Source organism: Solanum lycopersicum, chromosome 2 (genome assembly GCF_036512215.1).
Source record: "Solanum lycopersicum chromosome 2, SLM_r2.1".
NCBI lineage: Eukaryota > Viridiplantae > Streptophyta > Magnoliopsida > Solanales > Solanaceae > Solanum > Solanum lycopersicum.
In genome coordinates, this window is record NC_090801.1 from 54,538,551 (window position 1) to 54,562,807 (window position 24,257).

The following is a 24,257-nucleotide window of genomic DNA, read 5'->3' on the forward strand; positions in this document are numbered from 1 at the left end:
TTAAAATAAATATCAATCGATCGCGATTTTTTTTTTTTAAAAAAAAAAAAATTTGATTGTAGGTCTAGCGCATGCATTTAACATCTTGAGATAAGAGCCCTCTTGAATCATGAGAAGAAGATATCCCATTTGTAACAAGATAAGTATTCTCTTGGAGAGAGTTATAATTTTTAAATTTTAATATCCAGTTAAATTATTCTTTTATTTTAAAATTATTATTGTGTTTTTTTTTATTTACATGTCCTTTTATAAAAAAATAATTAAGAGGGGTATTTAATTATTTTATTTTTATTAAATATTTATTCTATTTATGTGCTAAAATATTGAAGTGTTTGTAGTTTTTAAAAATAATTATTATTAAGGATAATATAAAATAAAAATATTGTTTTAAAGTTTTAGAATGACGTGTATTTCAAAATTATTTTTCATAAAAATAATAAATATTTTGATACAATGGATACTGAGAACTAAGAACTTCCATTTTGTTGTACCTTTATGTAACTTTCGAAACATTAAAGTTTTATTTCAGAAAAATAAATTGCATTTATTTTCAATAAGTTTTATTTAATTTGGTTCAGACTAATGATTTTTTCAATAATTAAGAAAGTATTTGATTTTTCTAAGTAATTCCAAAGGTAAATATTTATTGAATAAGTAATTCCAAAGGTAAATATTTATTGAATAAGTAATTCAAAAGGTAAATATTCGTGTGATAGGGACCAATGTAAGGTATAACTTTCTCTTTAATTATTTGACATTGAAATATGTGGCACTAATTCATGTAATAACTACTCCCTTCTCCATTATTTTTTTAAAAAAAATATTAACTTTCTACCTAGAAAAACAAAACTCTATTTTTAATTTTATCCTTGATATTAATTACTTATTTCTCAAAATCATACTTCAACCTAAAAGATGAAGAGCTAATTAAGTGTAACATTCTTTTCAAAAGGAGATAAAATATGCTTAGATAAATACTTGTATATTTTTATAAATTAAGATATTTTTCTTAGTATTTTCCAAGCGTGGAGTATTCATATATTTATTCAAAAAAATAATTAAATCAGAACGTGCTACGACCAAAAAAAAAAAAGAAAAAAAAGAAGAAGCTTCAGAAGAATATTCTAAAAATATTCATAAATAATACTTCAAAGTAGTCGTTCAACTTGTTGGGCTTCCACATTGTAGGCATGGTATCCCCATGTCTTGGTCATAATAGATAGCTTTGATTAAATTAAGATCAAATACATAAAGTAGATCCCTAAACTTGTTGGGGGTTTTCCTCAGGTACCTCAACTATGTCATTTTCTTATTGAATCATTGAACCCCCATAATTTCTTCCGTTTAAACAAACACCGTTGTCTGATGTGGAACCAGATTTGTGAGAGGTATTGATAGGGGATACATATGTTGTTCCACTAATCATTAGTACAATTGATGGTGAAAATGTTTGAGAATAATTATGTTTTACTTAAGTCATTTGAACACATTAGAAAACAAATGAGACTAACACGGTTTGTCTTCATTCCTTCAATCAAAATTATTACAATTCGAACACAATTGAAGACATTTACAATAGAAAAGCTGATCAAAATCAACCAATAGCGTTTAAAGAAACAAATTATGGGTGGTTCAATGATTCAATTAAAAAATAACGTAGTTGAAGTACATAAGGGAAAAAATTCAACAAGTTTAGGAATCTGTTTATGTATTTAGCCTTAAATTAAAGTTGACCAACACAACAATGAAGGATATGTAGGTCGAAAAAAGTATCGGAGAAAAATGATAAGGTATGACATAATTTAATAAAATAGAAAACACGACATTAGAGGTCGTGGATCAGAGAGAAAACATGTAGGTAGTTGAATATTGTATTCATTTTCTAATCAAGTGACATGTCCACTTCGTAGTTGTATTTCCTTTTTCATAGTTACTTTCATTTCTTACACTTGAGCACGAGGATCTTTTAAAACCATCTCCTTACCTCCAAGAGAGACGGATAAAATCTGCATACACTTTATCCTCCCAAAGCCTCACTCGTATAAAATTATATTGGGTATATTATTACGATCAACAATATCCTTTTGAAATCCAATCAATTACAAATAAACTACACATAAAAACAGCTTATAATGCAACAAGCAAGTCCTTGTCACAAACTTGTGACTCACAAGTTATTGATGCTAACCTTTCTAGCCCCACTCAACTGTTCCATCATCCATCATAGAAAAATAACTCACTTGAATACATTCGATCCCAAATATTAGTCGTTCTGGCAAAACTGAATTTATTTCAAAATACTTGACGATTGAGAGAACCGAGAAGTCACTTATGTAGTTTTTTCAAGATTTACCCTTTAATGTTCCAATTAATGGAGTGTTAAGACATGCATGTAAGGTAAATTTCGACAAAATAGTAATTTTTGAATCCTTTATTTCCAGGCAACTTCCAGACCCTTGGCAGCAGCCTAAAGTACATCATGATAGTCCATTTTCACCGCGTAAAAGCTAAAAATACATATACAGTAGCAGAACCTGACCATCAAACTAGTTACATCAAGTTGAGAAAGCACAAGTCTTGCGATTTAATATACATGATTCTAAGTACAGATTTTGAAAGATGACCGGAAGTACACTTAGCCTCTTCTAGTATGAAGTAATTGACCTGGACTGACATGCAACGCGCCATGCCTAATAGAACAAACACAATATATATGTGTGTGAAGTTTACATGCAAAACACAGAATGCGATGACAGAACAAGTAAACTAGTCCTGTAACCTGTAGGAGTGACCTAAGAGTGAAATTTTACGCAATAGAAGTTTTATCAAGTCGAACCAAAGCTGCATCACAGTAGTTTCAAGAATGATGACTTGTGGAACTGTCATGCACCTATCAATGATTGCCACTCTAACACTAGCGTAAACATTACCTTAGCAGTTTTCTTTTAGGTCTGGAACTTCATTTTCAGATGGTAATCTCTCCACAGGTGGTCCACAACTTCTCGGGTATCTGCCAAAGTCTTTCTTTGTAGGCTTTGCAAGTTCCACAAATATAACCCTGCCATTGATGTACTGACAAGGGAAGAGAGAACGTGACGAAGAAGACATACTGTGAAGGGAATTAAAAATCCAAAACAAATTTATAGAGTATAACCTTGTGATCCATGCTATCAAGAGCAAGCATGGCATTTTCTTGAGAAGTGTACTGAATAAAAGCATATCCCTTTGATCTCTTAGTCACTTCATCCTTCACAATCTTAACTGGTAAGGGATGTAGATACATTAAAAAATACAGGTCACAATCTCAACTACAAGAAAGAGTAGAATAGATAAGAAAAATTATCTTCAAGCAACGGTACATACCTTCAGCAACATGACCAAAATTTGAAAATATTTTCTCCAGACAACTTTCATCAGTGGAGTATGATAGATCTATGGTTCAAAAATAAGACACAAATTTTGGAACTTTAGGAGAGAACCACAACCGTTGAATGAAAAGCATGTGATCGATATATCTAAGACAGAAAGTGAATTCTGAACTTGTAGCATAAGGGTTAAAGAGAAAAAAAATCTTAACATGACATTCATTACATCTACAATTTGGTCAATGGAGAACAATAATTAGTGCAATGATAGCTTAATACTTTAAGGAAGGATTTTAACTTAGTTAAATATGGAATCTATCATTTAGAGGCATCAAAGAGGAAAATTCTGGACTCTTCATTGAGCAGCACTAAGTAAGTTTCCAGTATATGTATATTAGTAAATAGAAAACCTTCAAGTTTACAATACAAGAAGTCAACATTTTCTCGCTAAAATGATACTGAACACATAGTTCCTAAAGGGAAAGTAACAGCATTACATGGAGATACTTATCTCCTTCTACATAACCTCATTCGTTCTTCTATTTTTCCTCGTTTTTTTTCTGATTTTTTACAAGCAAAAATCTCCAGTGACTGCTTTCAGTAGTCAGTTAACAGTACTCTTCTTACTACCTTGGAATGTCAAGGTTAGTCAGAATGCATTTTACATAGGAATTGCTTTCTAATATCACTATTTTACTTCTTTGCCAACTATAGCGGGAAGTATAGCCAGGTGCTGTATATTTGAAATAATGACTAGCTGAATCACTACAAGCCTGTAGCCCCTTTTTAATTTCATGCCCTTTAAGCTCAAGAAGTGGGATATTACCCAATAACATGAAGTGTTTACTTTTCATCAAATATCATAACTACTCGGACCAAACATCTGAATTCTATTCAGCCGGAAGCACGGTTTGAACCACGTAAATGTCTAGATCTAGCGTCTTCGAGCAACTTCTTCAACAGGAAGCAGCATAATTGTAGACTTGAAATCATGAAGTTTAAAGCAGCTGATAAAAATTAACATTCTACCACCACCATAATTGAAGAGCATCACTAGCTTTTATCATCTATGTGAAACAGAAAAATGCCACCACTTCATAGGCAGTAAAACCTCAAAATCCTGAATCATTACAACGATAGATCGATGGTCTTACCAAATACATCTGGCCAATCAACATATACAATGTTGCAATGTCTAGTTTTTACTAGTACCAGGATGCAGAGACAAGATATGACATAAAGAAATATAAACTCCTAACATTACTATTTTCAAAAAAATAAATAAATATAAACTCCTAAGAGGTTTATTAGTTAGTATTATCACAATAATGCAGAGTCAAGATAATGTATAAAGGAGCATACAATTTTATGAGGCTTATCACCTAAGTTTCCGGAACTCTTTGCTTTTGATGCAACATCCGTGTCGGATTCTTCAAAAATACACTATTTTTGGAGAATCGGACACGCAGCTGTCAACATTTTTGAAGAGTTCAAGCAACATAGCTTATCACTAGTTACTACATCACTATTTGATCAGAATAACAAGCAAGCAATGTGGGTTGTACATTACTAGTGTCAAGCAGTACCCAGACGACAACAAATTCCACCAATAGAGATCCTAAACAAACTTAATTCTCTCTTTGATTTAAGTTCCGCCCACCGTTTCTTGGAAAAGATACTACAAAGTCAATAGAGTTTTTCAGCTATGACCAACAGATGTTGTATCCAAGCTTCAAAAAGTCTTAAAAGTTTAGCTTTTATAGGACATGGATGAAACATATAACGAAGACAAGTTCAAAAACTATCATCCACACTACACATAGATAGTAGACACCGTATTATTGATTCAAGCTGTAAACTTTCAATCTGATGCTAGCTACCAGTACGAAGCTAATGTCATCTTTCAGATGTGTTCTCTAGTTTAACAAGCACCTTCTCTTTTTCCAGTAGGAACAACATTGTGCAGGGAAGTAAATCTGGGCCAACAGAGAGTAAAATGTTAGAGTGGGTTAGAGTCTCACATTTGTCGGAGAATGAACTGGTGGTATGGTTATATAGAGTTGAGCAATCGCAGTAGTCCTCTCGTTAGCTAGCTTTTGGGGTTGAGTTAGACACAGGTGTCACCAACAAGTGTTGTGGTGGAGCGGTAAGTACTCATTCATCCTTAACCAAGAGGTCTCGGGTTCAAGCCCCTTGGGTACGGAGTCGCCTTTGTTAGGGAGCGTTTTACCCCAACGTGGGACTTTCCGGCGCAAATCCGAATTTACTCGGGCTCCAATGTGGGTGCCGGACACCGGATGGGAAACCCAAAAAAAGAAAAAAAAAGACATGTGTGTGAATTTAGTCGGGCTCCAATGTGGCTACCGAACATGGAAACCCAAAAAAAAAAAAACACAGGTGTCATATATGAGAGTCAGGTCCATCCTGTTAAAGTCTTTTCATTAACTAGTTTTTGAAGTTAAGTTAGCTCATATATTGAATAAAATTCATCCAGTTAACTTAACCTAGTAAAACAAATATGTAGATTATCTCCTATCATTTGGGATAAAGTACAGTTGTTGATATTAAATGTTAAATATAAGGAAGAGGGAGTAAATTGCTTACTTCTAACCATAACTTTGCTGGCAAGAGGGTAGCTAGAAAAGCTAGCTTGGGTTTTGAAGGATTTGTGTCCATTTGGTGTCTGCAACAGAACAACGGATGAGCTGCTTGGCCATACCCCTTTGCACATCAACATCATCAATCAACAAATGAATGGTGGTTTGTCAAGAAGAAAATAATCCAAATGGTCCTTAATATATGGGTGTATGAATGTTTTAGTCCTTCATATTATACTATACTATAAAAAATAAAATTCATGTAAACCTTTTCATATATGATGCTTAAAACTAAAATAATTCTTAATGAGTATATTTTAGTTCTAAACTTAAAAGTTAACTACACTTTGCTTTTCTTATAACATACTTTTCATTAGTCAGTTGAGTTATAATTTTAAAATATAAATGTATATTTATTATTAATAATAAAATAAATTCATAAAAGACTATATAGGATTTGATTATAATCATAATGTTTCACTCTCTTTTCTCTTATGACTCAATTCGTTGAAAACAAGTTATATTAAAATTAGTTATCTCGAAATTGTTATCTCATTCTCAATGTGTACTATATTTCATCAATTTAGAGTTAAGTTTTTAAATAACTTTGTTAACGATAGGTGTATGGTTGTTCTAAATGTATAATTGTAGGAATATATTTGTTCCGAAAGTATAACGAAGGTTAAATATAACTATTTCTGAAAATACAAGGGCAAATCTAAGCATTTCCCTAAAGAGGTGGGCAGTTGTGCATAATTCAAAACTTTTGGGGCTTAAAGTCTACATTCAACTCTTTCCATGTTTTAACTTCCTGTTTCCAGTTTCTACTCATCAGCGAACAGCAAATAGCCAAATATCATCAGTTTTTTTTCTTTCTTGTTTCTTCGATTCGTCTCTGTCGACCGATTGGATCCCTCAGAGCTAAAAACTTCGAAGTAAGCTTGAAAAAATTGTTGCAACTACAACTTCCGAAGCTTTTTTTTTTCATTCAATTCTGTTATTTCAAAGGATTTCGATCTGATTTATTCGATTATTGTTTAAGAACTTAAAATTCAGGAAAATCCTTACTGGGTTTTCATCAAACTTTGGAACTAGATATGGGTTTTGAAAATTTTCAAGGTTTTGAATATTTAAGCTATGTTAAATCTGATTTCTTTTTCTGCTGGTGGTTTGTTAATAGTTTAAGATTTGATTTGATATCTGAATCTGTCAATGTGTTCAAGATTCTTAATTTCTGAATCATGGATATTTTTATTATAGTTTATCTGTTGTTGCAGAAGCCTTGCTTTCTTAGATGGCTAACCGAGCTCCTGTCAGAACTAACAACTCAGCCCTCATTGCCATGATCGCTGATGAGGTGAAATTTTCAGCATTTTTGTTCTTTGGGTGTTGCTATGTATGCTTAGAATTGATAGTCTATGCTCTATTTGTATTGTATCAGACGATTCGTAATGGGATCGAACCAGGTTTTTCTTTGTTTTCACTATTTAGAGAGGACATGTACTTCGGTGCTGGAATCATTCACGTGTATGGATTTTCCAAGGAAACAGGTTCTGGGGTATCTAAGTCACATATAGTCAAGTAAACTATTCTAGCCTGGGAGTTACTCACTGTGCTATATATAAGGTGAGAAGTGAAAAATTGATGGACACACAAAACAGGAGTGTGATGACTGTAAAATGATGAAAGCTAATTAAGACTAAATAAATCATGACATCTCTCTTCCTGAAATAGAAACATTGATAGCTTATCATTGCGGATGAGCTGTTGGTTGTTATTTCTCTAGTGTGTCTCTCTCTAGATGCTTTGGGGTCATCAGTCATCTTTGAGCATAGATATTATACTCTTATCTGTCACATATTTGATAACCTTATTTGTCTTGCACGAACTAATTAGAAGACGTTTGGACGAGTTATTATAATTGATGTGAGTTTACAGTTGATGTGACTGATGGAGCACTGGTTTTAGTTGGGACGTAATCATGTATATGTTTTGCATCATATGTACGATCAGAAATCTGTGGAAACGGGATAGCAATTATATATCTCATCTATTGTTTGATTACGTTTTGGTATGCAACTTTTTAAATTGGTATACTAATTATCCAGTGTTCTTTGAATCTACCCACTTACTTTCATGGGACTTTTATGATGAATATCTTGTTAGTCTACATACACGTGGTAGATGATATATAGACATACTGATGCTGATGAAAATAACTTGTTTGTATAGGACACAATTACTGGATTTTTACTGGCTGGAGTTGGCAATGTTGATTTGAGGAGGAAAACAAATTACCTTATTGTGGATTCAAGTAAGTTCCAATTTTGGAATTACCAGTTCTCCAGTATTTTGAGGATCTTTCATTTACTTTCTGCTGTAGTTTATACTCTCCACCAAAATAGAATGGTTAGTTATTTTCCAAATTAATAAATTCTCTTCCAAATGGCTAGTTTCTTTTACCAATGTGGGCAAAGGAGCTTGAAATTTGGGGGAGGGAGTTTAGATGTTAAGTTTTTTTTTTGGCTACATATTGGAACAACCTCTCTACCTTCAAAAGGTAGGTATAAGACTGCATACATGCCATCCTCCCAGATCTCACTTGTGGAATTACACTAGTATGTTGTTGTTGCAATTTTTGCTGCTACATCTGGTTCACTAGCTTCCTGTTTAGATGTCCCACATTGGGAAAGGGATGGGAAGTTGGTCCCCATATATGGACTTGGACAATCCTCACCTATAAGCTAGTTTTTGGGGTTGAGTTAGGCCCACGATCCATCTTTACATGGTATCATAGTCAAGCCTATCCTGATTCTTTGCTCACTAATGTTCGCCCCCATAATATATTGTCCACGCCCCAGTTAACATGATCTGGGCATTCGGGGGAGTGTTAAGACGTCCCACATCAAAAAAGGGATGGGCAGTTGGTCTTTTTTTATGGACTTGAATAATCCTCACCGTATAAGCTAGCTTTTGCGGTTGAGTTAGGCCCAAAATACATCTTTACACTTCCTATTGATAGGAATAATTAGATACAAGTGATGTGAAACTTAGAGGATTGTGCAAAATATTGGATAAATAGAGAGGGTGATGAAGGCAATCTGTTTAGTTGCATAGTAAAACGAAGTTCTCAAGCTAAAAAGGGAGTTTCTGATATCAGTGTCCAAGATGAGGACTGGAGTAGCGAGTACCTTAATATCCTGTGCCTTCCAAGGTAGAAACAAGAGAATGCTTCAGTGGATAAAGATCCATATGGCATATCCTTATGTATTTTTAAGAAGAAGAAGTAAATTAGTCAACCAATGGCAGTACATTGAGTGTTGGGTATTTTCATGGAGATGTCAGCCACCGACAGTGTTAAATTCAGAAGTTCAGGGATTGCAATTATAGGCTATAGCTGTAGTCTCTGTTCCAAAAGTTATCAGATATCAGAAATTATTGGTCATGCTCAGTTCCTTAAAGTTGTTTCACCATTTCTCTCATCCCTTTTCATGATAAGCCATGCCCCTTTGGTTGTGGAGGATAAAATATTTTCCCTTTTTCTTTTTTTCATTTTGTAGATAGCTTTTATCATCTCTGCATAGTTACATTTTTTAATTTCACTTGGTTAGTGTAGTTTTATTTCATTATATGATATTGCCATATTGGGGAAATAGTTAGTCTTATTATCCCCATTTTACCTTTAATGACATAACTTGTTGGACCTAATTTCATATAAAAGTTCACCTTTTCATTAAACAATTTCAATCAACTCTTCTCACCACAGAAGAGCAATTAATGACTATTTATTCTGGAACAAACGGCTATCTTGATTCATTAGAAGTTGGACAAGGAAATTTCTTGTTGAGCTATGCACTACTGGCATGCTGCATCACTGTGGGGCGCAGACCAAGGTATTATTTAAGGACGCCATAAGAAATGCACTTTGTGAAATACTCGAAGAGAAAGCAATGCATATTAGCACCCAAGGGTGTGGCCTAGTGGTTAATAGAGTGGTTGAGAACCATGAAGTCTAAGGTCAAATCCCAGCAGAGACAAAAACATGAGGTTTTTCTCGCTATTTGTCCTAGCTTTGGTGGACCGAGTACTTGGTACCAGTTGCTGGCGAGAGGTGGCAGGTATCCCATGGAATAAGCCGAGGTGCACACAAGCTGGTCCTGGACACTATGATTATCCAATAAAAGACAGTGCATATGTAGGAATCATTTTTTTAATAAGATAATAGATTTCATGGAACACATCAAAGAAGATGCAAAATATACAGAGCATAGACAAGTAAAAGACATTGTTAGCTCTATTACAAAAGGCTAATCTAAAGTAAAGTAGCTAACAAAGTTTAAAAAACCTCAGGGAATTGACAGCTGAGAAATTACTCCAGCTGCAGAAACTTCCATGGCCAATTAACTAACACTCCACAGGCATATGGTACATGCTTTTATTTTGCTAACTCTCTCATCTAAACTAATATAGGAGACTCTGAATAGAGTCAATCAACATTTATAACCAAACCGGTTGACCTTTTATTGGTAATGAATTCAAAAAGTACTTCTAATTTAGTTGTTGAGTGAAGGATGGTTTATAGGGAGCTGGCATTTCCTGTGAGTGGTAGAGCTTTTCATCTTTATCTCAAAGTTTCAAATTGTGGAAAGAAATTAACATAGATTCCCTATCCTCATGTTCAGAAACAACAGTGAAGCAGATTGAAGATGCTTTTAAGGAATTCACCACAAGAGAGGACATCGCAATAGTGTTGATCAGCCAATATGTAAGTTTTCTAATTTTCTCATTTGTTGTTTGGTTTATCAATTTTTTACATGTATTATGTAGTCAGGAATATTATCTGTAATTACATGTAGCTCTGCTCAAACGCCAAAATAAAATTTGTTTGTGTCAGCTGTTAATTATGTCGTATACAGTGTTTAAATGTTTATTGATCGAAATCTTTCATTGTTTTTTTTGAACTAAGTATTATCTGGCCAAGCTTCAGTTGCTCGCAAGTCATCAGAAACCTGCTAGAGTTAAAAAGAGTAATGTGATCTGTATTTCCTGTTGGAAGTTAATATCATAGTGGCTACGGCATCAATCTGCTTGCATTTCCTCTTCCAGAAAACAAGTTCCATAGGAATTGTAAAAACAAAAATAGATAATAATTGACTATAGCCATATAAAGCCTGCCTGTCGAATCACTATCACCCCCATCAGGTGAAAGTGGTTTGCATAAAGGTGGGGGGGAGGGCACATCTAAGACGTTTTCCTAAGGGTCATTTTGCTTGTTTGGTTATGAAATACAAGTGACGAGGTGTGTTCTCCATGTCAGTTTTTTAGGCAGTCTGAAATTCGTTAAAATGAGGAGATAATTGTTCATGCAATTTTCCAAACAAGATAAAGAAACGATATAAAAGTGATTTGACCAGATTAAGAAAACCTTGCAGTCACTCAAAACAGAGATTTGAAGATATCCAGTTTAGTTTAGTACTCCTTTGGTTGGTTTAGTGTATAAAGGGAAAGGTCACTAGTTTTGCTAAAAATTAGAAAAACAGTCTAATCCCCCACCCCCACCCCCACCCCCCAAATCTCCCGGTCGAATCAAACTTAGCTAAACCCAGTTTAGTAACTACATGAGCGTAGCACTTACTGTTTCTTATCTGTCATTAGAAGTATTATTGTTTTTAGATAAATTAAAAATTGTGGGTTGCAGTCAAAATGCATCTTTTACTTTTGTTGTACTCCAGTTCAATTTCAATCTACTAAGTAAAATCGAACTAACACTGTGTAATATGGTGGAGGAGTTTCGTATCTATCTACAGCAAGAACTTTAAATTATTAGGCTGCAGTTTATGTCTGTGGGGAATTAGTGCCCTCCATTTTCTTTAATTGAAGACTGACGAAAAATAAGGGTCTAAAGAAGAGTTAATTGACATTTAACTCAATTTATTCTTGGTTTATCCTTTTCAGGTGGCCAACATGATAAGATTTTTGGTTGATAGTTACAACAAACCAATTCCAGCCATTTTGGAGATTCCTTCAAAGGACCATCCATATGATCCTGCCCATGATTCTGTTCTATCACGAGTGAAGTATCTCTTCTCTACTGAATCAGTAGCTGGCGATAGGCGTTAATGTTGGAGTAATGTTTCTATGCCCCAACTATTTCATAATTATCTTGATATTGTATCATGTCCCCACTCTATCAAGAGATGATTCATTTTGTAATCTGTTTTAGATATTTAAGCGGTTTGTGTTGTTCTCGACTGTTGATTTTCAAGTTGTATAAGTTAAAAGTGACTGTGAATGAACAACTTGTTGCAAATAAGTCAGTTGCTCTGTTCTTTGGGAGGTTCAATTGATATTATGAATGATTATTCTTGAAGAGGAATCAAATAAACTATTTGAGGACTGCATCAATTTTCTGCTCTTTGATCTCTCACTGTGCTTATGGAAAATTTCTTGTTAGCCAAAGAATGTTCTCAACTCTGTGCTTCTGAAAGTGACCATTTGTTACTTCGTGCTCAAAAGTGACAACGTTTTCTTTTGCGGAGACATGATTTGAACTCGTGACCTTAAGGTTATGAGCCTAGCGAGCTACCAAACTGCTCTACCCGAATTTGTAACCTCTATAAGCAGATCCATTTTCTATGTTTTTCCTGATTAAACTAGAAGTGAAATGGGTGCACAAGGATATTGTGTTTCGCTTATATACAATCATAAAATTGAAAGACTGAGTTCTACGTCTGAAACTTCAACCACAATTATTCCTTAGTATTTCGTTGCTACAACTTCTATTTAGTTCCTTCCGTGTTTACTCACTTCACTCTCTCGTTCAGTATTATTAGTTCTTTAAGATAACAGATTCTCTTATTTTTACAGGAAAATAAGTTATTTTGAACTCATGTTGACTCCTGAATTAGCAATTTGGCCCTTCTATTACTTTACAGTCAAATCTGAGTCTAAACAAAACAGGTTTTTGAGACATAAAATGGTTTTGTGGATATTTTATTTTCTACTAAAATCATGTATACATGTGTAAAAGAACTTTTACTTTTTCAAATAATAAAGATGAAGCAAGGTCAGGAACGATGAATCTCTTTATGATAAACAAATTCATTTTGTAAGTTCGTTATTACATGTAGTTCCTACAAAGGATCGGACTAATGACATACAAAATATGAGTTCTCATTCTTTAGAGATTACAACTGTAATAAAAACATCTATCGACAAGGCACAAGATATGATCACAATTTTATAATAATGACATCAATTAAGATAACATTAAATATATACATGATATCAAATAGAAGAAAAGAAAAGAAAAAATCTATTTTTAAAAAAATAATAATTGAGGTGTTGAACCTCAACCAAATCACTCCATTTCTTTTCTTCTTCCAAAAAGACACTAAATTAAAAGATAACCATCATGATCCCAAATACTTTCAGTAATCAACTGATCATCTCCAGTAAAATCACTTAAACACAAATTCTCCAACTCAAAATCACCTATATCCATCGTTGTACTATTACTAGAATTCGTCGTTGACGATGAACCAAATGTTTTATTTTCATTTACTGATACAAACACACCTCCCTTCTCCTTTTGAGTATCATTGCAATTGTAACAATCATATCCAAATGAAGATACATGAGTTATTGTGTTATCTTCTTCAAAATCATCACTATTCTCATCTAATCCAAAATTTAAGTTTATTGGACCTTTATGAGCTCCCAAAAAAGTATTAGCAGTATGACATCCTGTAAATTGTTGTACTAGAGCTCGAAAATTCGATGCATCTGCATTGAGATGAGTCGTTGGAGTTTTCTTTGATGCTCGAGATCTTCTTCGAATTGGTGACTTTTTTATGCTACCATTTTTAGGACTCAACTCATGACTACACAAAGAGTTTGTAGTAGTAGTAGTAGTAGTGTCACAGTTTAAAGTTGATGATTTTGTTATTTGAGGGATACAAGAGTTTTGCATGGTTTTTGTTTTTGTTTTATAATTATGAATACTTGTGTTGTGAAGAAATGAAAAAAAACAACCTAGGCAAGAATGTATATATATAATGGATTTTTTTTTTTTTGGTTGAAAAATAATTAAAGATGAATGGTTGACTATTTTTTTTAATTTTTGGTTTTGATTAAGTAAGACCAAGATATATAGGTGTGTTTCGAGGAAAGAACGTGGGTAGATTATGATATATGTGAATGCGTCATTCATCTATATATATATATATATATATACTTTTCTTATCAATATTATTTTAGTGAACTATATATTATAATTAACTAATAAGAGAAAATGAGAGTAATTTCAAAGGAGATGAAAATCCTCATTGATCTGCGTTGGAAAAAATCTTTGATTAATTTCATTATTGGTAGTACATATCATCGAATTATGTTTTTAATAGCTTTTCGTTTCATTGTTTGATGAATATATTCTTGGGAAAAAGGATAAATATATCTCGAACTATCGCAAATGGTACGCAGATACCCTTCGTTATATTTTTGGGATATTGGTCCAAAAACTAGAGTTTATATATGCCCTTGGTTCTAAAGGAAGACTAAATAGAGACACATACGCAATCTTATAATGTCGAGTCGGTAGATAAGATTATGACTACGTGTGTGTATGTGCGTTAGTATAAAGGGTATATATGATCTAGTTTTTGAACAACAAGAAGTTCAATGTCCCAAAAATATGACGGAGAATATCTGTATACCATATACGATATCATTTTTCCCTATATTCTTTGATCATGTTATTCCTTTATGATGGTTAATTTGAAAAGAATAGAATTTGTTAGCTTGTTAGGGTCTTATAAAGTAGAGTATAAGTATAATACACTTAAGTAATTAAGCATCCTTAATCATCTCCGCGTTGTAATGGGAAGGCGCATGTGCTACTTGAAGATTGTGATAGATTTATAAATCATTGTCTTAAAAATTAATATTCTATTTAGTGAAAATGATTAAGTAGTGATTATATTATCTAATGGTTGACCATGAATATTGACACGCAACCTAGAGTACTAAATTATATTTTTCATATGCCTATTATAAGGTCCTGTTCACACCTTTGTTTTCTATGTTGCAAAGAACACAGATACTGTTGAAAATTCATCTTTGATTTTATTTCTGCCTTATTTTCGATAGATCTTTGACTTAAGTTACAAAGGATGTAAAATAAATACAGTAATGAAAAAACTATATTGAACATACTTAAGAAGAGAATAAGTGGTAAAATCTTCGTGATTTGAGTTTTATCACTCGAGTCTTGACTTCATTGTACAGGTTTTTAATGACCCTAATGTTAGCTATATATACATCTTTAGCGTCAAAAGTTTTTATCAATCTCCTCACGAGATGTATGGCTTTTTTATAGTCGCACACCCCAACCCCCGGGCTATGGAACTAAATTGTTTTTGTTGATAGACACACCCCTTTTCATTGATCTTATTTCGATTATTCTCTCTCAAATTTTCATAGTGTAGTTTAACAACGCGATACTCCTGTATATAATTATCACAATTCTGATCTATATCCCTTTTATTCATGTACAACAAAATCATTTGCCTACACTCTTTCGGAATTCACTAGAATCTTGTATGACCCCATCATCCTTCCTTTTTTCTATCTCATACATAACCTTTTTAATAACATTCAAAATCTCGATAACTTTTAAAATACTCTTAGATTTTATCCGCCTCTCTTTAATATACTTCAAACTTAATATTTCTATGACATACAAAATCTCAACGACTAACGTAATTACACGATTGGAGTATTAGAACCAAAAAAGATGTGAAAAAAATTACATGATATCATATCTTTTTTGAAATACTAAAACTTGAAACACGGTTATGACAAAAGCAGTACAACATATAAATGGAAGAAATGATTTTTTTTATATATTTATATAAAAAAAGGAATTATAAAGGTAAACACATGTCAAGTCTTTATAAGTTAGTATATGTAATTAACATTATTTGTCCTTATCGATACATCTTACAATGAAAATAAAAATTGTATTGCTATTTGTTTTTTAAATCAATTGTTTTGGTCTTCTTTCAACGTCAAATTATCTTTTCACATTTTAAAAAATCCAAGATTCTTTCGAGGTATAGCTAAGGAACATTGGACGAATATCCTCTCTTCGTTTCATTTTATATGACGTTTTTAAATTTTATAATTTAAATAAATTTATTTTTTATAATAATTTTTTCATAAATTCGTTAAATATTTTAAATTATTAATTATTGTATCTAATGATATTTTTTTACGTAGTTTACAAATAATCAATTTAAAAATTTCATGCGCAAACTCTCAATAAAATTTAAATTGTTTGACTCTCGAAAAACAACGAAAAATATCATATAAATTGGAATATTAATTTTTGTATTGAGTTGTATATACTGTAATAGTTTTTACACGATTAATATATATAGTATATTAACATTATAACTATCATCACTAATTAATTAATTGCTATCATTTTAGTTAGTTTCACCTACAATATTGGCAAATGAACTTATATAGTCGTTCTTCTAGAAACTCAGTAAACATATATTTTATCTGTATAATTATAATAACGATATAACATAAACTATATCAAAAATATTATTAGCAGCAATTAATTTTTAATCATCACTAAATATATATTTTTAGCGGTAATTAGCACTCTTTGTATATGTCCCTAAATCCTTTAGCGACATTGATTCTAATGACACTTTGTTAATACCGAAAATAACTTTAACACTCTTTATTAATGACAATATTCAATGGCGCTAAAATATTTCTTTTTTTGTATTAGTTAAGAATGTAATTAATTACCAACTGTAAATATCTTTTATCGAACAATCAAATATGTAACTTATTCTCATAAAAATGTATTTGTAGTACCTTATTAGTGACATTAATATTTTTTTACACGAGTGCTTGGTATATGATTGTTTGGTGTGTGTATATATATATATAGAGTTTTTTTTCCTTCTATTTCAAGAAGAATCTTTCGGTATTACTTAAACTCTCAACCTATCAATTGATGATGGAGGTGTTTAAACCTGACTTGTCAAAAAGTCGAAACAAGACTTTCGATTCATCATGTCTTTCTTTTGTCTATGAAGAATTCTTGTAAGCTTGAAATCTCTTTTTCTATTTCAAAATACACAATCACACGTTAAACGATTTTTCATTAATCCATTTAATTTGTTTTTTCTTTAAACACTTATCATGCCTTAAACGATTTAGGAACCTAATAAACCTTAGTTAAACTATGATATCCATGTTTAAAAGTCAAATGTGTTCAAAAGTCTAAACCAAACAAGAAAAAAAAAAGTACAAAGATGATCAAAAAGTAGTTGTTTGTGTATTCAACAAGAGATATACAAAAATATGTCTAATTAATTAAGCTTTATGTATAGCACTCTTAGCTTTCAATTACCTATCTCTACTCAAATGAAACTAGAGGATCGAAAAATGAAAATAAAACAACTTATAAAACTATTAATATTGTTTTGCACTTAAATCGTCGATCTCCAATTATGTGTCATCCTACAAGCTTTAATTTGCTTGTATCTCTTCTACAATCTATACCCTTACAGTTTTAAAATTAAAAAAAATATCACTTCCATTTGTTTGAAACAGAATGACTCTATTTTTTTTTTTAGTTTGTTTAAAAAAGAACGACTCATTTCTTTTTTTGACAACACTTTAACTTTAACTTTCTACGTGGCTTTTTTAAGACTACAAGACTAAATGATATTTTGGTACTTTTGACATAACTTTAATTTAGAACCACAAGATTAAAAAAATTTCTATTTTTCTTAAACTCTGTTCCAAGTCAAATTAGATCATCCTTTTTGAAACGGAGGGAGTATTATTTTTTTTAAAAAAAAAAAGGAAAAAAATGGGGGGGAAAAACGGGTGACATAATTGACATTATTGCTTGGTGAAGACTATTTATTATATCACCTTAGTCCTCATATATATATATATATCTATATCTATATCTATATATAACTTTGACAAATTATCTAAAAGTCTAAAGAGTAAGACTTGTACACTTAAAAAATAATAATTAAAGAATTAGAGAGAAATACTTCTTCCGTTTTAAAATAAATGAATTTTTAGAGTGTAATAAATATTCTTCTTAAGAAAGCTAATTAAGGACATAAATGAAAAGATAATTTTTCTCATATTTTTTTTAAAAAAATTTCATAAAATTATATGAGAGATAATTTTTTTAAAAATCATTAAAGATAAGTGAAATATAGAAAGAATAAAAAAAATACACTGGACTTTAAAAAAATCATTCATCTGAAATATAAAAAAAGTGACAATAAGTGTATTTATTTTGGACAGAAAAGGGAGTATTAGATTAAGATCAAAGTTTTTAAAAAATATTGGACCAAAAATAAATATGGATAATCTAAGCTAAATTATCCTTTATACTATTTTCTCAAGAGATTTAAAAAAATAAATAAAGAGCCATTAGCATAGATACCCCTAGAAAAAATCCTATTTCTTTATTTTTTGTGTTGGGGTCGAAAAATATCATTGACATCAAAATAACAAATATTTTTTTTGCTTTGCATAAGTTTATATTCCTATATTATAAAGATATATCACAAAGTTAGGTTACACACTCGTACTATATATATATATATATATATATATATATATATATATATATATATAATAATTTAATTCCTATAAAATTAATATCGTAGTAGGCAAAAGTTTAATGTTAGAACCTATAAATTATGTTGTAAGAAAAATAACTTAATTCCATAGAATTTATTGTAAAAGACAAAAGTTTTGTTTGAGAACCCACAAATTACGTTATAATAACCAAGAGACATATAACTTAATTTCTATCGAACTTATATGTAACAAAATGATTTTTCTTTAAATTTATCTTGAATATATAAAGAATACTTTAATCCATAATATTTTATTAAAAGTCTTCTCCTAATAAACAAGAAATAATCTATGTAAAAGATCACAAACAAAATATGACGAAGTAAAATGTACCCAAAAATTAATAGAGTGATTATTTAAAAGGAAAACGTTGGATTATTTTTAATTAGGGAAAATGTGATTGAATTTTCTTTACATTAAAATATAGCAAATGCCTAATTCATTTGCTTGAAAAACAAGCAAATGAAAAACTCCTTTTTCTTGTTTTTCTTAGTTTGCACACCAAACATAACTCACCTTTTTTAATAGTAACTTGATTAAAGCATGAAAATTGAAATACCTTATTATATATATATAAATATATATATTTATTGGTTGTTGATCACACAATTTTAAAATTGTTATCGAGTTGGTAGAGGACATTTTCTCCATGTCAAAGTAAAATACTTATTTTTACATTAAACGTTGATCATATATATATGTTGTTGTTTTACTAATAGTTGCAATAAATAATTCTTGTTTTAGATAATTAATTTCCTCTTGTTCACATTAGATAAGGGCAAATATTCACCAAATTTAAACCAAAAAATATGACACTAGAACTAAAGTACACCATATACATGCAGCTTAAAATGCCCTCCCCGTTCTTAGTGTTTTTTTTTTTAATTTTTGCTCGTGTCTGGTATTCATACCGAATTCGTTTAACAAAGAACTTGCGTAGAAAAGTTTCACATCGACGAGTAAAATGCTTCTTAATATATAAAGACACTGCATACTCAGAGGGGACTTGAACTTGAAATGACATTAAAAATGAAGAAGTACTTATCAGTCCAATGATCGATTCCATTTACGGTGATTAGTGAAACGTCATTGGCATTTATGTTATTTTAGTGGAACTATTATTAGTATTATTTTTTTCAAATTTACCCTTATTGCTGCATACTTTCATATTTTCATTCAATTTCTTTATAAGATATGCTTATAAATCCTTGAAAATATTGTCCTTTTAATTTATCAAAATAAGCTTATAAATACTTCGTTATATTTCACTTCTTACTTATTTTTTGTCCAAAGATGATTTTTTTTTAATTTTACGATAGATGATTGTTATTTCATCAATTTTTGCAATAATAACTTAGTTCACGAAGGGAGTAAACATCATTTATATTAGGTAACATGATATTTTGTATAGTTTGAACCAATATAGGTGATCACTTGAAAAAGTATATGTACAAAGGTCAAACCCTATGCAAAACTTACCATATAAGTTATTGAATATTTTTTTTTATTTCAATTTATACGGCATAAATCAAACTTTGAGAGTGAAATAGTTAAATTTTAACCTTAAAGTGGGACACTAAATTATATTTTATTTGAATCTCAAAATTTGAAACGTGTTACATGAATTAGAATCAGGAGCGGACTCACATAGAATCCGTTGGGTGCTCGAACAACTATTATAGAACCTCGTCTCTCAATATATATATCTATGTAGAAATTAAGAGGTACTTATTTAAAATTAACATGGAGAGTACCTGATGAACAAATAATCTGACTAATCTATTGGCTCTTGGTGGACGTTTTAGAATCTTTTAGTATTGTTGAACCTTTCGGAGTTTAGTGAAATTAGGACCATCAAAATATCTTAAATCTGACATGTGGATCAAGTTACATGTGAACTAAGATTATATTACGATATCTAATTTAATTAACAATCCATTATCCAATTTGACAGAGTCTAAATCATATATACATAACTTATTTTAAACAAAATTCAGAAGTATTTAATGGCTAAGTCTTACATTTTTATTGCCTTAAATCATGGGTTAATTAATATCAAGGGGTTGAAAGAGGGTTTTAAGGTTAAGTAATTAGTACCTTGCTCTTAATCGAGCTTCAATTTTGCCCTTTAATCTTATATTAATAATTATCGATTACCCCATCATTAATATAAAGAGTCGGTTCCTAGTTCTAATTGTACATTTAGTTACATATATATTGGTTTGCAATATAACCATAATTTAAATTTTAACTAAAAAATATTACGTTTTCTTTTCCTTTTTCTTTTTTGCCTTTGGTCCTTCTATCACGACAACATTATTATTACTTTCTCCGTCCATTTTTATTTATCATGCTACGCTTTTGACTTATTTTCAAGTTAAATTAAATTATATTTACTCAATTTTTTTAAAAAAAAAATTTAGATATTCAAAAACTATACTATATATTGCAATTTTTCACATAACAATATGATGAAAAATTATATCCTAAAATGTTAGTCAAAGTTTTTATAGTTTGACTTTAAAAATGAAAAGTATGACAATTAGAGGTGTCAAATGGGCGGGCTGGGTTGAAATTGAAGATATTAAAATAGGTTGAAATAGAAACGGATCGGGTCTTGATTCCGTCAAGTTTACTTTGGGCTCAAATGGACTAAAAATGGGATAGGTCTTGACCCGTCCAATTTGATTCGATTAATCTCAATAATGTTAACATCATGATATTTGACTTTTACAATCACAATTTGAATTTCAGCTCAAGTTTTTTTTTTAAAGAAAAGCAACAAATGGATAGATAAATCCTAAAAGATGTTAAATACATAATACTTCATAGATTTAGTAAAGGAACATATCTTAGTAAAGCGTTTTAAAACGGGTTGAAATTGAAGATTGGATTGCGCTCAATTGAGGATTCTCTTAAGATGAATTAGGCTTGAATGGTTGACATTGAATCTAATTCAAATTATCTTGAGTCCAGAAATTCTGAGCGAATTATTTGAATTCATTTTTAACACGCCTAATGACAATTAATAGTGGACGGAGAGAGTACTTCGTTAGTACTACTATTTATTGGTAGTGTCCGTACTAACAAAGGTGTACGAAACACAAATTGACTTTTATTAATTACTTTAAAATTTTTGTGGCAATTATAATATTTATATATTGCTATGGACTTGGTCTTCATTAATATTTTTTTAGGAAAAAAATTACTTGGTGAGGAAGATTATCATTATGATCATGTCGTTTACTTTGACTAACGACTCCCTTTCGGGCCGGATCGGATAAAGAAAGGAGCTAAAGAATGAAATATTCATCAAAGTAGTCCTCTCCTAAGATTATTTGACTAATCAACAATTAATCTGACATATTAGTGATAACATGAAATTCAAATACTGATGTCAATGTTGAGATAATAAATATTCCCTTCATCTTCTTATAATTAATTTTTTAATTAATTATTTCATATTTTTTGCCGCTAACTTTTCTTTGAAGTAATGAGTTGTAATAACATACAAAAATAATACGATCAGAGTTTGTTCTGATGAAATAGTAAATATTTTTCAATTATATATATAGAGTTAAAAGGTTTTGATTGATGTTGAGTTTTTGAATAAGTCGCATTTGGATTGGTAAGAAGTATTTTTTCTCACGTGAATTTGGATTAATTAGACTTCAAAATAGAAATCGAATATTGGATATGAATTCGTGATGTTTAACTTGACTTGTAAGTTTACTTCTGCAACAAGTCGATGACTTCTTCAAAAGATAAGTACAAGGACAAAATAAAGATTAAAATAACAAAAAATTTAAACAATGTGGAGCTCACTATTTTGTTGACTCGAAGCTTCTAATAATATGATGGATTTAATTATTTTATTTTCTTGGATAGGAACTATAGTGATGTAATGTGATGAGAATTGGTGATGATCTTGGGATTAAAAAAAATACATTTTTTTTAATTAAAAAATAATGATGTTTGATTTGATGGAATTATTATAGTTTTTCTAAGGTTGGCTGGATGTAGACTTACTAACCAATTACCTTAATTTCCATGTTTAGACTTGGTCTATTTTGACCAAGAGAAATTTCTTTTTGAAAATTCTAAGTCATATGTAATTAAACTATTCTTTATATTAATTGTTTTAAAAAGAAAAAATCGTTATTTTGCTTGACAATTGAATTTGTTGTTTGAGTTTTTTGAGTGTTTCTTTACTTAACAATTTTGAAAAATGATTTGATTTAAAACTTTAAAGGAGACTTTACATGTTTTAGATGAACCGTTTTGATTATATTTATATTGATTTTGTTTTTATAATAAGAAATAACGCTCGATCTAAGTAGGAGAATATATATTCAAAGGCTTCCTAGCTATGACATAGCATGGATATGAGAGTCTTTTTTGTTCTGTCAGAATCATCTACTCATCTATTTCATTCTTAGATTCACCACGTATCGTCATGTGATTTGATTTAATTTTGCTTCATACAAAATTTTAATATCTTTCGATTAATTTTGGACACACTGATCAATTAATTTCACAAAATATTATACCCAAATTTTTATTTATATTTGGTTCCTTCAAAACCTCTTTTTGATTTATCTTAAGAGGATGGGTAGGGAAGTTGATAAATCATATCTATATATACAAAATTAGTTAAGAGTTGCATTTTATTTTTTTGGTTCTTTATATAAGGTTGAATCAAGACTCAAGATTATCACGCATTTTGCATTGACTTTTAACTTATTGACTAATCACAAATTTACTATAGGTTGTGTTTCGTATGATGAAAGAAAATATTTCTACAAAATATTCTTCAATATTTCGTAAATTAAAATAATTGAACTTTTTTTAATAGTTCGAAAAATAAGTTTCACAAGTGAAATTCATCATTTAATGTATCCTGGAATCCCTCTAGTCCTACCTCTCACACCCACCAATCACTCCCACCCATCCCATCCTACTCTATAGTGTTTCTTAATTTTTGAGATTTTAAAAAATCATTTATTTCGGTAGAAATATTTTTCTTTAGACCAATAATTTTTAAATTTATTTTTTAAAAATAAGTCATCTGATTGTGGGGGGGAGGGGGGGGGGGGAGTAGGAGACTCATATCATGAACAAAAATTTTAATGAAATGATTTATAACGGTAAATGTTTATAACATGTTGCAGACAATAAATTTTAAGTCTTACTTTTTGAAACAAAATTCATATTTAGTCAAACACCATAACATAATTGAAACAGATAAAAGTATCAAGTAAAAAAGAATATATATCAAGGAGGAAAATTGAGATGATTTAGCAAAATCTAAATTTCTTGTACTTAGAAAAAAAAGAATATTCCTTTTCAACATTCTAATTAGGCAACTACCATCCATAATCATCTACACTTAACTTACTATTTTCATAATTAACACTATTATAACCACTCTCTTGTTTTTCTTGTTGTAAATTATCCTTTGAATATTTCTCATCTTGATCTTCATGATTATTATTATAATAGTAACCATAATTCATAGAGCCCTCTCCTATTGAATTACTTCCAAGCAATTCACTTTGATCATTTTGTGGACCAAAACTTAGGTTAATTGGACCCTTTTGAT

The 24,257-nt window shown here is 30.6% G+C and overlaps 2 protein-coding genes across 5 annotated transcripts; one reads left to right on the forward strand and one right to left on the reverse strand.

The window, feature by feature from the left end:
- Positions 1-2,040: 2,040 nt before the first annotated feature.
- LOC101264588 (small RNA-binding protein 11, chloroplastic) lies at positions 2,041-6,235 on the reverse strand. Of its 3 annotated transcripts, none has more exons than XM_010318744.4 (5): positions 5,970-6,235; positions 3,364-3,432; positions 3,155-3,261; positions 2,931-3,072; positions 2,041-2,272 (listed from the first exon to the last, which is right to left on the reverse strand). In XM_010318744.4, exons 1-4 carry the CDS (start codon positions 6,103-6,105, stop codon positions 2,932-2,934), a joined length of 453 nt encoding a protein of 150 aa, XP_010317046.1. In that variant the 5' UTR covers positions 6,106-6,235; the 3' UTR covers positions 2,041-2,272; position 2,931. The 3 variants fall into 3 exon arrangements, with proteins under 3 accessions (XP_010317046.1, XP_010317045.1, XP_010317044.1); XM_010318743.4 differs by lacking the exon at positions 2,041-2,272 and adding an exon at positions 2,403-2,534; XM_010318742.4 differs by lacking the exon at positions 2,041-2,272 and adding an exon at positions 2,403-2,690.
- Positions 6,236-6,672: 437 nt separating this feature from the next.
- On the forward strand, positions 6,673-12,367 carry LOC101264086 (V-type proton ATPase subunit F). 2 transcript variants are annotated; one of them, XM_004233213.5, is made up of 5 exons: positions 6,673-6,897; positions 7,240-7,319; positions 8,195-8,276; positions 10,645-10,727; positions 11,918-12,367. In XM_004233213.5, the coding sequence occupies exons 2-5, from the start codon at positions 7,257-7,259 to the stop codon at positions 12,080-12,082; spliced, it is 393 nt and encodes a 130-aa protein (XP_004233261.1). In that variant the 5' UTR covers positions 6,673-6,897; positions 7,240-7,256; the 3' UTR covers positions 12,083-12,367. The 2 variants fall into 2 exon arrangements, with proteins under 2 accessions (XP_004233261.1, XP_004233262.1); XM_004233214.5 differs by having other exon boundaries at positions 6,763-6,897; positions 7,223-7,319.
- The last annotated feature ends 11,890 nt before the right edge of the window (positions 12,368-24,257 follow it).

Coding starts and splice junctions, on each gene's coding strand:
- LOC101264588 (XM_010318744.4), bottom strand. CDS start 6,105: ATGATGTTGATGTGCAAAGGGGTATGGCCAAGCAGCTCATCCGTTGTT. Junction 3,433..5,969: donor CAGCAAAGTTATGGTTAGAA/GTAAGCAATTTA, acceptor TTTGAACCATAG/ATCTATCATACTCCACTGAT. Junction 3,262..3,363: donor TTTTGGTCATGTTGCTGAAG/GTATGTACCGTT, acceptor ATCCCTTACCAG/TTAAGATTGTGAAGGATGAA.
- LOC101264086 (XM_004233213.5), top strand. CDS start 7,257: ATGGCTAACCGAGCTCCTGTCAGAACTAACAACTCAGCCCTCATTGCC. Junction 7,320..8,194: donor TTGCCATGATCGCTGATGAG/GTGAAATTTTCA, acceptor TTGTTTGTATAG/GACACAATTACTGGATTTTT. Junction 10,728..11,917: donor TAGTGTTGATCAGCCAATAT/GTAAGTTTTCTA, acceptor TATCCTTTTCAG/GTGGCCAACATGATAAGATT.